The sequence below is a fragment of the Heptranchias perlo genome, chromosome 2 (assembly GCF_035084215.1).
Source record: "Heptranchias perlo isolate sHepPer1 chromosome 2, sHepPer1.hap1, whole genome shotgun sequence".
NCBI classification, from domain to species: domain Eukaryota; kingdom Metazoa; phylum Chordata; class Chondrichthyes; order Hexanchiformes; family Hexanchidae; genus Heptranchias; species Heptranchias perlo.
Genome location: NC_090326.1, coordinates 90,738,190 through 90,751,868, shown reverse-complemented (window position 1 = coordinate 90,751,868; position 13,679 = coordinate 90,738,190). Strand labels below are relative to the sequence as shown.

At 45.2% G+C, this 13,679-nt stretch overlaps 1 protein-coding gene across 1 annotated transcript in view; it reads left to right on the top strand.

The window, feature by feature from the left end:
* Positions 1-1,021: 1,021 nt before the first annotated feature.
* Positions 1,022-13,679, top strand: part of LOC137332248 (neurexophilin-1-like) — a 136,834-nt gene continuing 124,176 nt past the window's right edge. The window contains exons 1-2 of the mRNA XM_067995948.1: positions 1,022-1,084; positions 1,346-1,396. Coding sequence (XP_067852049.1) covers positions 1,022-1,084; positions 1,346-1,396 — 114 coding nt within the window. The remainder of the gene's footprint in view (positions 1,085-1,345; positions 1,397-13,679) is intronic.

Genomic DNA, 13,679 nt, shown 5'->3' with positions numbered 1-13,679 from the left:
AGATTGCGACCCCTCGTTCTAGACCCCCCAGCCAGGGGAAACATCCTCCCTGCATCCAGTCTGTCTAGCCCTGTCAGAATTTTATATGTGAGATCCCCTCTCATTTTTCTAAACTCATGTGAATACAGGCCTAGTCGACCCAATCTCTCCTCATACGACAGTTCTGTCATCCCAGGAATCAGTCTGGTGAATCTTCACTGCACTCCCTCTATGGCAAGTAGACCAAAACTGCACACAATACTCTAGGTGTGGTCTTACCAAGGCGCCGTATAACTGCAGTAAGACATCCTTGTTCCTGTAATCAAATCCTCTTGCAATGAAGGCCAACATACCATTTGCCTTCCTAACTGTTTGCTGTACCTGCATGTTTGCTTTCGGTGACTGGTGTACAAAATTTGTGGATGACACCAAATTGGGGGGGTTTACCTAATACTGAGGAGGTCAGTAACAAAATACAGGAAGACATTAATAAACTTGCAGAATGAGCGTGTAATTGGCAAATGAATTTCAATATAGATAAGTGTGAGTTGGTACATTTTGGTAGAAAGAATAAGGAGGCCACATACTGCTTGGAAAATAAGGGGGTTAAATTGGATAAGGCCAATTATCAGGCACGAGTAGCACGTTCCGCTACTAACCCGCGCCTGGTGGCCTCTGCGCTGGCTGCCTGCTAATTAGTATGATAGCTCCATGCAACCTCTCAGCAGCGCGGGTAGTGCTGGCTGCACGGAGAATCAGGAAGCCAGAAATGGGGCGTGGCCAGCATACATCATCAGCAGCCTGCACCTCTTAAAGGTGCAGGTGCACATTTTAAATGGCACATGCACAATCCACTGGGAGGAGGGAAAGATGGCAGGAAGCACAAGAGCGCACCCCATGCATCTCCAACAGTGCATTGGAGGCCCTGGTGGAGGGGGTGGGTGAAAGGAGGGCCTCAGAGAGGCAGGAGATCCTCCAGACCCTCTAGACTCCAGCTCCGCAGGCATTGGGAGTTGTGGCCCAGGAAGTGAACGCCAGGAACATGGCACTACGCACGTGGGTGGAGTGCCGAAAGATGTTCAACGATTTGACACGAGTGGTCAAGGTGAGTGAATGCAAGTGTCAAGTGACACATCCCACCAACTGCATCACTGGTCAACGCACCATACCCCCCCATCACCCACCCACCAACAAATACTGCCCATCCATACGCAATGCTGCACTCGGCATGCTGCGTCTCGCCCGCACATAGGCCACATGACCACCACTCACAGATCACAGACACTGGCAGCTATTCAATCATGACAGGCACATCACCCAGACACTTTGCAGGATACTCACTGACACACTGCCCTCTGTGTTGCAGGAGAAGGTGGCGCATAACAGACGGCAGCAGAAGAGACCTGAGGGAGGACAGGTACGTCTACACGTCCTCAACCCCCTGGAGGAGACTATATTTCGGATTATTGGGCATGCTGTTGCTTCTCCCGTGACCACATGCCGTGCTGGTGGTCCTGATGAAGGGGGTCTCTGCATATCTAATGCTCCTTCTCATTTCCCACATCTCGCTCTTCCCATAATCTTATCTGACTCACATGCTGCAGATGCTGTCAGCACACATGTCTTACTTGCTCCTCTCCCCGCTCCACAACTCAACCTGGTTGTTTTTGTCATTTGCAGATACCCAAGAACATGTGGTTGCACCGTCCGAGGAGGAGAACACTGAAGCAACACCATCACTTGATCTGACACTCGCATCCACCAGCTCAGAGACTGACACTGCGCATCCTTTAGAGGTTAGGTTAGAGGAGGGATCTGCAAGTGGTGAGACACCAGGCACAAGTGCGCAGGAGCTGGGACGGGAGGAACAGATATCACAGCTGCCAGCTCGCCGGAGGGCGACGTCACTCACTAGTTCTGCTGCAGAGGAGTCAGATGAGGACTTCGATGGGCCAGGCTACAGAAGACGGCTGATGGGCGTACACCACCAAATGCTTGGTGCACTGGGAAGCCTGCCAGAAAGCCTGTGCACGATGTCAAGGGGCATGGAGGAGTCCACCTTGAACTTGGCACCTGGCTTTGCGCAGAGCTTGCAGCCCATCCTTTCCCACATGGAATAGGTGGTCAGCACACCTGAGGAACCCACCATGATGCAGCGCCTGATGGCCGATGTTGCGGCTTCCATTGCAGCACAAACACCTTCCATTGAAGCACAAACTGATGTCATCAAAGGTTGAAGCTCAGACTGCTGCAATGGAAGTGCAAATTGAACTGGTACCACTGTGAAACGGGGCTTCCAGGGCATCACAGCACCCCAGCAATCCGTTCTACAGCTGATCACCAGGATTGCTGAGGGGTCGCCCTGGGAGAGGGGCAGTGGCACCATGGCAGTCAGACTTGCTGTCCTCTCTCAGGACAACAGCATGCCTGCTCCCACCCCTGCCACTCTGCCAGTGCCCTTGTTATACATACATAGAATCATACAAGTTTACAACATGGAAACAGGCCCTTCGGCCCAACATGTCCATGTCGCCCAGTTTATACCACTAAGCTAGTCCCAGTTGCCTGCACTTGGCCCATATGCCTCTATACCCATCTTACCCATGTAACTGTCCAAATGCTTTTTAAAAGACAAAATTGTACCCGCCTCTACTACTGCCTCTGGCAGCTCGTTCCAGACACTCACCACCCTTTGAGTGAAAAAATTGCCCCTCTGGACCCTTTTGTATCTCTCCCCTCTCACCTTAAATCTATGTCCCCTCATTATAGACTCCCCTACCTTTGGGAAAAGATTTTGACTATCTACCTTATCTATGCCCCTCATTATTTTATAGACTTCTATAAGATCACCCCTTAACCTCCTACTCTCCAGGGAAAAAAGTCTCAGTCTATCCAACCTCTCCCTATAAGTCAAACCATCAAGTCCCGGTAGCATCCTAGTAAATCTTTTCTGCACTCTTTCTAGTTTAATAATATCCTTTCTATAATAGGGTGACCAGAACTGTACACAGTATTCCAAGTGTGGCCTTACTAATGTCTTGTACAACTTCAACAAGACATCCCAACTCCTGTATTCAATGTTCTGACCAATGAAACCAAGCATGCTGAATGCCTTCTTCACTACCCTAGCCACCTGTGACTCAACTTTCAAGGAGCTATGAACCTGTGCTCCTAGATATCTTTGTTCTATAACTCTCCCCAACGCCCTACCACTAACGGAGTAGGTCCTGGCCCGATTCGATCTACCAAAATGCATCACCTCACATTTATCTAAATTAAACTCCATCTGCCATTCATCGGCCCACTGGCCCAATTTATCAAGATCCCGATTGTTGTTGCCTATCAGCCAGCCAGGCCAGAATGCTGCAGCCCATGCTGAGATGGTGCAGTGTGAAGCCGGGCCCACCTGGCCCAGAGCTGCTCGAGGTCGTCCACTAAGGTCATCTGAACAATCCTCAGTTGAAGGCCAGCAGCCTCCTACCACCCATGCTCCAGCCACTGGGGATGCACCTTGTAGGAGCACTAGGATAGGTAAAAGCACATAAACAACAGGCTCCAAGGGAATGCACAAGGATGAATAGTCCTGTTCTGTTTGTATAATTTAATTTGTTAATTGATAAATGTGACTTTGAATTTGCATTTGGTGGTGGTTTTTATTTGTGCAATGAGCTGAGGGGGAAACCAATGTGTAATCAAATGGAGGGCGACTTGATGGTCATGTGGGAGTGGAAAGGTGGGGAGTGCGGGACTGTTGGTGAGTTGGGGGATGTCGTTCACATCATTGATAGCGGGCACGGATCAGGCGAGCACGCAGAGCCCTTGCGTCTTCCTCCACTTCCTCCTCCGGCTCCTCCCCCTCCTCCTCCTCAGCCTCGTCCTCCTCTTCCTCCTCAGCCTCTTTCTCTTCCTCCTCCTCACCCTCTGGCTCAGGGTCTTCTCTGATCATCGGTGGCAAGGGTTGGTCCCTCGTGATGGCGAGGTTGTGCAGCATGCAGCAGACCACCACGAATCTGCCCACCCGCTCAGTGGAGTACTGCAGGGCTGCTCCAGACCGGTCCAGGCAGTGGAAGCATTGTTTGAGGAGGCCTATGGTGTGCTCCACGATGTTGCATGTGGCAGCATGGCTCTCATTGTAGGCCTGCTCTGCACGTGTGTGTGGGTTCATGACCAGAGTCTTGAGCCACCGCGTGAGGGGATAGCCCTTGTCACCCAGTAGCCAGCCTTTGACTTGCCGAGCTGGGTGAAAGGTAGCTGGCACGTTGGGCTGCCGCATAATGAAGGTGCTGTGACTGCTCCCATGGTAGTGGGCATGATTTGATGTGTGTGGTTGCACACCAGCTGCACGTTGAGGGATTGGAAGCCCTTTTGGTTGATGAGTACGGCCGAATTGATATGTGGGGCATGGAAGGCAATGTGTGTGTAGCCAATGGCAACCTGCACTTTGGGGAAGCCAGCAATGCAAGTGAACCCCCGTGCTCACTCGTTCTGCTTGTTTCTATCAAGAGGGAAGGTGGTGAACCTGTTCCTCATCTCATACAGTGCGTCTGTGACTTCCCTTATGCAGCAGTGCACTGCACACTGCGAGATGTTGCACAAGTCACCAGCAGAGGCCTGAAATGATCCTGAGCCGTAGAAGTTCAGCGCCATGGTTACCTTCACAGCCACAGGCAATGCTGTCCTCGCCCTTCTCTGAGGCTGCAGTTGTGACCCTCAGCTGTCGGATGTAATGTTCCTCGGTCGCGCTGAGGTAAGAGAATTGGTCCTGGTAGGCCCTCATTGGATATAGCCTCCTTCTCAGTGCTCTGTGCCTCCTCCTCCTCCCTCTCCTCACAGTTTGACCTGCTGTGCATGGCCTCTCTGCATGCTCCCAGTCATGTTCAATGCCAAGCGGGAGCCCTAGCAGACCACCCATGGTTGGCAGGAATGTTGTTCAACCACGATTGTAACTTTCCGAACCATAAGGCAGTACTTGCCAAACCACTGTCAAATGTACTGTAGCAACTCTCAGTAAGTATAAGCTTCAAAAAACACTTCCTATTCCACCATCAGCCAGAAGCAATAATCCAGCAACTAACCTGCAACACCTGCATGGTCCCTTTAAATTGCACTTGTGAGGTGTCCTCCAGGCTGTCTAAGACATGTTCAGGTGTGCGTGGTTAAGACTGTGCGTTGAGTTGAGCGTTAAGTTCCAAAATGGTGTCTATCCCTTTAAATCAGCGTTGTACACTGATTGTACGCATTTTCTCCCTACTTTACATGCTGCCGGCATTTGCTCTCTGTGCATGCGCTAATACCTGTACGAAGACGGTATCCGGCGCATGTCATGCTGGAAACTTGCGTGCGCAGCCAAGACGCCATCTTGGCACTTCGAGAGGCCGCGTAGCGCTGAAACAATGGGCGCTACACGGCCCAATTTCTAGCCCTAAGAGTCTAAATGGGGTAGAGGAGCAGAGGAGTCTAAGGGTACAGATACACAAATCACTAAAAGTAATGACGCAGGTTAATAAGGCCATAGAAAAGCAACAAAGCACTGGGGTTCACTTCTAGAGGGATAGAATTGAAAAACAGAGAGTGGTTAGAATGTAGAACTCACAACCACAAGGAATAGTTGAGGCAATTAGTATAGATGCATTTAAGGGGAAGGATATGCTGATAGGGTTAGATGAAGCATGGACCTGTTGGGCTGAATGGCCTCTTTCTGTGCTGTATGTTCTATGTAATTCTATGTAAGTTATGACAGATTGCCAGGAGAACCTCCATGGAAATTCAACTACGAAGAGGATCTCACACTGTTATTGTAACTTTAGTGCAATGAAACCTAATATATTTCAGCTTGGCTCACTTAGCCTAGAGTATGAATCATATCGAGGTTTGAACCTCTAATTGAGGCTGACAATCCAGTATAACACTGAGGAAGAGCTGTATTGGAAGTGCATTCCTTCGACTGAGAAGTAAAACCAAAGTTCTGACAAGTCAGATGAACATTAAAAATCCCGTAGCAGCTTTTTGTAAAAGAGCAGGGAGTTTTCCTGGTGTCCTGGCCAATATTCTTCCCTCAAGCAACAATACCAAAGAAAAGGTTAATTGGTCATTCATGTCACAGCAGTCAGTAAGATCTTGCTGGGACAGAATTGCTGTCAAGTTTGACTACATAACAACAGTCACTTTATAAAGTAATTAATTGTGTAAAACACTTTCTACATTTTAAAATGATAATTTGCTACAAAATGCAAGCATTATTAATGATTAACATTGTAAGGGTGCAAGCATGTGGTGAATCATCATTTGATTATATAATTATTTTATTTGTTGCTTTAAGTATTGTGACTTCCTGAATTACACTTTGCATAATGTGCCTTTGTTTTATTCCTCATGCTTGGATTCAGTGTAAACATAAATATCCACTGACTAGTTTCAGAAAGTTAATAAACAGTTAAAATCAAACTTTAACATCCACTCTTGGCGGGCAAGTCAGAGGACCTCCTTGTGGGTCTGCTTTAGGGCCTGGCCAAGGAGGCCACCCACAAGTCCAGGTTGGACATGGCCCATGGGGGTGGTCGCTCCTGCTGCCTGCCTCTCTTCCGCGGCTTTGTTTGCACCCGGGTAGCCCTGGAGAAGGAGCATGCGCTGTCCGCCGGTACGCTTAAGGCTATCCGCGACCGGTGGGCACTGCAGGGACTGGAGTGTGTACTATTTCCTAGCGACAGCATTATTATTTAATTTGCTAAGTTTCCTTTCTTTTGTATGATTTGGGTGTTTATTAGTTGTGCCCCTCTAAAAAGGGGGCACTTTTGTTAGATTTCTTTTATTTGAGTTGATGACACTGGGGCAACCCAATGTCTCCTAAGGGGTAATTTAGAAAAGACATCCACTCTCGTTTAATCAACCACAAATGTTTACATAGTGGAAGGTACCAAAGTGTGTGTATTTCACTTTCATGGAGCTATTAAGCACAAATATTGCACATGAAGCAGCACTAAACTTTGGAGTTTTTACCATTTAAATGGCTGTTTAGCTGCTTGAGATGTGTTAAATGATTATTATTACAGGTGAATTGTGATTGGATGGTTTCCCACTAACAAAATCCAATTTAACAAAAGTGCCTACGGGTAAATCACTCTCATCCACCATTTTGATTTGATTGACAGTAGTTAAATTGTATAAAAAAGTAGGATTATTAACCCTTTTCCTGAAAAAGAGGATAACACAATCTTTGGTGAGCTAATGTGTTCCTGTTTGGATCCAAGTAACTATTCCAGAGATCAGTGAAATGTTTAGTTCCTTGGGACTCTTTGATGAGAGATGATTCAAACCCCATCATCTGTGGCCAATATAATTAAATTTCAGAGAATTGTTTGCATTCTCACAGGGAAAGCTGTCATCAACTGTCTCAGCTCTCAGCTTGAGAAACCTGAATGTTTTGAGTGTCTACCTGACGCCTCTTTCAGGAACCACGAGGAACGGCAAAACAAAAATTGCAGTTGGGATATAATATTAATCTCTGTAATTTTGTTGGATTTTAAATCATTCTCCCAGACTCTAAACCCACAACATACAACATAGCAAATTCACATCTTCAGTAATATAGCCAGGGGTTTCATTTGAGAAGAAATGATTTTTGGTTTGATTGAAAGTCTAATAGAATAAGATCTCCTGATAGTTCAGCACTTAGAATGCTCATTTCCCTTTGGAGTAGTTACAAGTTAAATCTCTGACAATGGCTGATGCTTCAGTCTGGGGTCAGAAGTATAATGAATTTTGCTCATTTAAGTAAATGCTGACAGGGACAAGTTATGGGTATAGAGATTAACACTACATACATCTTAAGCAGATTTCATTGGATTAGATTGTCTCACCTTCAAACCGAGTAAGATAGAATGGATCAGTCTATTGTCATATTTATTTCAGATGTAAGTATTGAAGTTGTATAGGATTTTCTTATTTCCTAAATTGGTGCATACAATAGCATTAGTTTGTATATTAGATAAAATCTCATTTTGATATGATAAAGCTAAACTTTTAGATTTTTAAAAAGTTTTCATTTATTGTGCGTGAATGTCTCTTTGCTACAAATTCAAATTTATCAGTGAGACAACTAATTTTAGTTTGGGTCATATTTGCATCTTATCTCATCTATCGAGGGATAGACCAAATAATTACAAGCCAGTCAGTCTAACCTGGGCAAATTATTGGAATCAATTCTGAGGGACAGGATAAACTGTCACTTAGAAAGGCACAGAGAAATCAAGGATTTGTTAAGGGAAGGTCATGTCTGACTCACTTGATTGAATTTTTTGAGGAGGTAACAAGGAGGGCTGATGAGGGTAGTGTATTTGATGTAGTCAACATGGATTTTAGCCTGGCTTTTGTTAAGGTCCCACACAGCAGACTGGTCAAAAAAGTACTAGACCATGGGATCCAAGGGAGAGTGGCAAGTTGGATCCGAAATTGGGTCAGTGGCAGGAAGCAATGGGTAATGGTCGACGGATGTTTTTATGATTGAAAGGCTGTTTCCAGTGGGGTTCCGCAGGGCTCAGTACTAGGCCCCTTGCTTTTTGTGATATATATTAATGATTTGGTCTTAAATGTAGGGGGCATGATTAAGAAGTTTGCAGATGATACAACAATTGGCCATGTGGTTGATAGTGAGGAGGAAAGCTGTAGACTGCAGGAAAATATCAATGGACTGGTCAGGTGGGCAGAAAAGTGGCAAATGGAATTCAATCCAGAGAAGTGTGAGGTAATGCATTTGGGGAGGGCAAACAAGGCAAGGGAATACACAATAAATGGGAGGATACTGAGAGGTGTAGAGGAAGTGAGGGACCTTGGAGTGCATATTCACGGATCCCTGAAGGTAGCAGGATAGGTAGATAAGGTGGTTAAGAAGGCATATGGAATACTTTCCTTTATTAGCTGAGGCATAAAATATAAGAGCAGGGAGGTTATGCTGGAACTGTATAAAACACTGGTTAAGCCACAGCTTGAGTACTGGGTACAGTTCTGGTCACCACATTACAGGAAAGATGTGATTGCACTAGAGAGGGTACAGAGGAGATTTACGAGGATGTTGCCAGGGCTGGAGAATTTTAGCTATGAGAAAAGATTGGATAGGCTGGGGTTGTTCTCTTTGGAGCAGAGGAGACTGAGGGGTGATTTAATTGAGCTGAACAAAATTATGAGGGGCCTAGATAGAATGGGATAGGAAGGACCCATTTCCCTTAGCAGGGGGGGTCAGTGACCAGGGAGCATAGATTTAAAGTGATTGGTAGAAGGATTAGAGGGGAGCTGAGGAGAAATGTTTTCACCCAGAGGGTGGTAGAGGTCTGGAACTCACTGCCTGAAAGGGTGGTAGAGGTAGAAACCTTCAACTCATTTAAAAAGTACCTGGATGTGCACCTGAAGTGCCGTAACCTACAGGGTTACGAGCCAATTGCTGGAAAGTGGGATGAGGCTGGATGGCTCATTTTCGGCCGGCGCGGACACGATGGGCCGAATGACCTCCTTCTGTGCCATAATTTTTCTTTGATTCTATGACCCTATGATTCTGTTATCCATATTAAAATTTTCAGTTAATTCCTTATTTCAATTGCTGCAAACTTATGGCAGCAATGTTGTTCTCAGAAGACTGAAGAGAAGGCACTAGCGTATACATTGAGAGACTGATGCCTGTAATGATAGTTGCATAATATGTAGTGGTTCCACAAAAACAGAGGAAAGGCCAATTAATCTATAGGGTTCAGTCTTCACGATAAGTGCATAACAGGCTTAAGTGTGCAGTTATACTGCCACTTTTACATGAATGCAAAGCAGTTTTGGATGTGCATTCAGGTGAAATTGGCAATATAACTCAGAAGTCAGGTCCTTATCTGTTTCCTGAGTGTACTAAAGTCAAGCTGTGTGATAGCCTCTCTAGGAGACCATATCACACTAGCTTGAGTTCATACCAGTTGCAGTATAATTCCAGTCGATTGTGCTCAGAAAAAGTGCTCAGGATCTCTGTTAGATCATCTGAGAAATTTTAGGTGAAAGTGAATGCTGTGCCCATGCTCTCCTAATATTATAAATTAGCCACCCACAGAGCAGAGTTCTGAACATGGCTTCTTTGTGGTGGATTTCTGTTATGCACATTTGCCAGCATAACTCCTGCCTACTGTGCAATTTTTTTACAGATATTGAACTGAGATTGGTAGCTGCAGAACAATTGCAGCCTAAAAGAGATTGTACTGTAAAAACAGGTACCTTTAAGAAAAATACCATCCTAAAAATGACTTCTGAAATTGCATGTTTTAAAATCGAGTGGTGCTAGCATACACAAAGACCACATGTAGCCACTGGCATACATTTGTGTTCGTGTTTGGGAACTGGCTATTCATTGCTCAAGTAAAGTGCCTCATTTTTGCAGTTTGACTCCTCAAAGGAGAGATTGTATTTCAAAGGGTTTTAGTGATATAGAGATTGGACACTTTTAATATACTGGTTACAGTTTTGACCTCATTGCAACAGATGTGGAGGTAACATGTGGGTCTGTGGATAAGACACTTATACTTACATTTGGCAGTTGTAGATGGCTTTGGGCAGGATCGGGCAGGAGCAGGCCATAGGAGCTGATGAGTGCTGGATCAGAAACTTTAAAAAAAATTTAAACGGGCTTTTCTCTGCCCAGCTACTAGTACAGTAACTTACCAGGCCGGGAAGACAAAACCCTTCCTTTGGAGGGTTTCGGATGACAATGGAATTTTCAAAAATAAGGCAAGTTCAGGACCTGTTAAAAATTGCAGGTATCCAGATCTGAGTTTTCGTTATTTTGTAAATTGTCGGTATCTATGAAGGTGTGAAACTAAAAATGAACAATCAGGTTGCAGATATGAACAGACCATAAACATCAGTTGCAATTTACATATTATTTAAGGAAGAAAGAACTTGCATTTATATAGCACCTTTCACGACCTCAGGGTGTCACAAAGCACTTTACAGTCAATGACGCACTTTTGAAGTGTAGTCACTGATGTAATGTAGGCAACCAATTTTGTGCACAGCAAGGTCCCACAAAAAGCAGTGGGATAATGACCAGATAATCTGCTTTGATGACATTGGTTGAGGAATACATATTGTCCAGGACACCAGGGAAAGCTCCCCTGCTCTTCTTCAAATAGCACCTAGGGATCTTTTACTACCACCTGAGAGAGCAGGCAGAGCCTCAGTTTAACATCTCATCCAAAAGAAGGGACCTCCACTCATGGTTCACGCTCCAATCTAGAGACGTGCACATTTTCTAGGCTAACACTTCAGTCCAGTACTGAGGGAGTGCTGCATTATCAGAGGTGCCATCTTTTGGGTGAGATATTAAACTGAGGCCTTGTCTGCCAGCTCAGGTGGATGTAAAAAATCCCATAGCTCCATTCAAAGAAGAGTAGGAGAGTTCTCCCAGTGTCCTGGCCAACAGTGTCCCTTAACCAACATCTAAAATATGGGGCTGGATCTTGCCGGAACAGGGCATCTCATGGTGTATGCCGTCAGTTAGACTTTTTCCTGCACCTTACAGCTCAAATTTTTTTTAATGCCATAACTTGGTGGAAGTGCGAGCTTATAATGGCGTGGTGAGGGCAATGGGGCATCTGGGATTTTAGTGAACAATGGGACCAACAGTCTATCTCCTTAACCAATGAGAAACAGAGGAATTAGAGTCAAATCAGGTACAGAAAGAAAAATAAAGAGATGGAAAGAAAGATTGGATTAAGAGAGAGAAAAAAGAGACAGAAAGTAAAAGTAAGAAAAAAAATTAAAAATGTAACTTTGATATTTTTAAAATCTCTATCAACAATTTACTACATGGAGGAACGAGATTGAACAGTATAAATTGTTCCCTTTCTGAGCCAGAGAGGTTGATTGGCATTGCATTAACAGTTATTACATCATTAAAAAGGTACTTACACCGTTAAGTTCCAGCCATAACTTTCTGCGGTGAAGTTAATGGGCAGTTAATTTGCAAATCCAGTTTTAAGTTCTTACAAAATACGGGGAGGAGATGTTACAAGGATGAGATGTCATTTGTGTGAAGCAAACAGCGGAGCAGCATAAATTGACCAGCAAATACTGGAGATTCGTATCTCTTAATCCCTTGAACTTGCTGGCCAATTTGCACATTAATAATGGCATGTGTTGTTAACATGCCATTATTTTTCCATCAAGATCCAGCAGTTCATTTATTTAATTGTTGTTTGTGGGTCCTTGCTGTGTGCCAATTGGCTACCAAGTTTCCTACATTACAACAGTGACTATATATTTTTTTTAAAGTACTTTGTTGGCTGTGAAGTACTTTGGGAAGTCCTGAGGTCATGAAAGGCACTGGATAATTGTAAGTTCTTTATTTCTTGCTGTTTTATGAATATAACATTTAAGCCAATCAGGTGCAAGTGGGACTTTCCACCTTCGTGGGGGTCAGGCTAGATACAAGACTTTCTCAACTTCCTCAACTTCTCCATCTCCATTTCTGGGGCTAGGCTGTCAACCAATATCTATTATAAGCCCACTGACTCCCACAGCTACCTTGATTACACTTCCTCCCACCCCGTTTCCTGTAAGGACTCTTTTCCATTCTCCCAGTTTCTCCATCATATCTGTTCTGACGATGCTCCTTCCACACCAGTGCTTCCGACTTGTCTTCCTTTTTCCTCAACCAAGGATTGCCCTCCACTATAGTTGAGAAGGCCCTCGACTGTGTCCATCCCATTTTCCTCACTTCTGCCCTCACCCCTTCCCCTCCCTCCCAAAACCATGATAAGATCTCTTGTCCTCACCTTCCACCCCACTAGCCTCCACATTCAACATATCATCCTCTGCCATTTCTGCCACTTCCAGCACGATGCCACCACCAAACACATCTTCCCCTCCCCTTTCAGCATTCCGAAGGAACCATTCCCTCCTCGATACCCTGGTCCACTCTTCCATCACCCCTAACACCCCAACCCCTTCCCATGACATCTTCCCTTGCGAGCGCAGGAGATGCAACACCTGCCCTTTCACCTCCTCCGTTCCCACTGTCCAGGGCCCCAAACACTCCTTCCATGTGAAACAGCGATTTACTTGTACTTCTTTCAATTTAATATACTGTTTTCACTGCTCACAATGCGGTCTCCTCTACACTGGGGAGACCAAACACTGATTGGGTGATCGCTTTGATGAACACCTCCACTCAGTCCACAAGCGTGACCCTGACCTGCCGATTGCTTGCCATTTTAATTCTCCATTCCACTCCCACTCTGACCTCTCTGTCCTCGGCCTCCTAAACTGTTCTGATGAAGCTCAACGGAAGCTCGAGGAACAACACCTCATCTTTCAATTAGCAACTTTACAACCTTCTGGACTCAACATTGATTTCAGTAACTTCAGATCATAGAGCACCTGCAGCCATTTTTTTGGACAGCAGGTGCTGGTAATGGTTCTGCTGTTGCCATTTACAGCTCCTCTAGACCCATCTTTTGTTTCTTTACTTGTCCCATTACCATCCCCCTTGTCTTGCACCATCATCCTTTTTGTCATTTAATCACTCGTGCCCTCCACCCTATCACAGACCTTCCCTTTTGTTCTTTCCTCCCCTCCCCTTCCTCCCCATCCCCCTTTGCCTGGCTCTGTACTTGCTTAAAAACTGTTAAATCTTTAACTTCTTCCAGCTCTGATGAAGGGTCATTGTCCTGAAACAT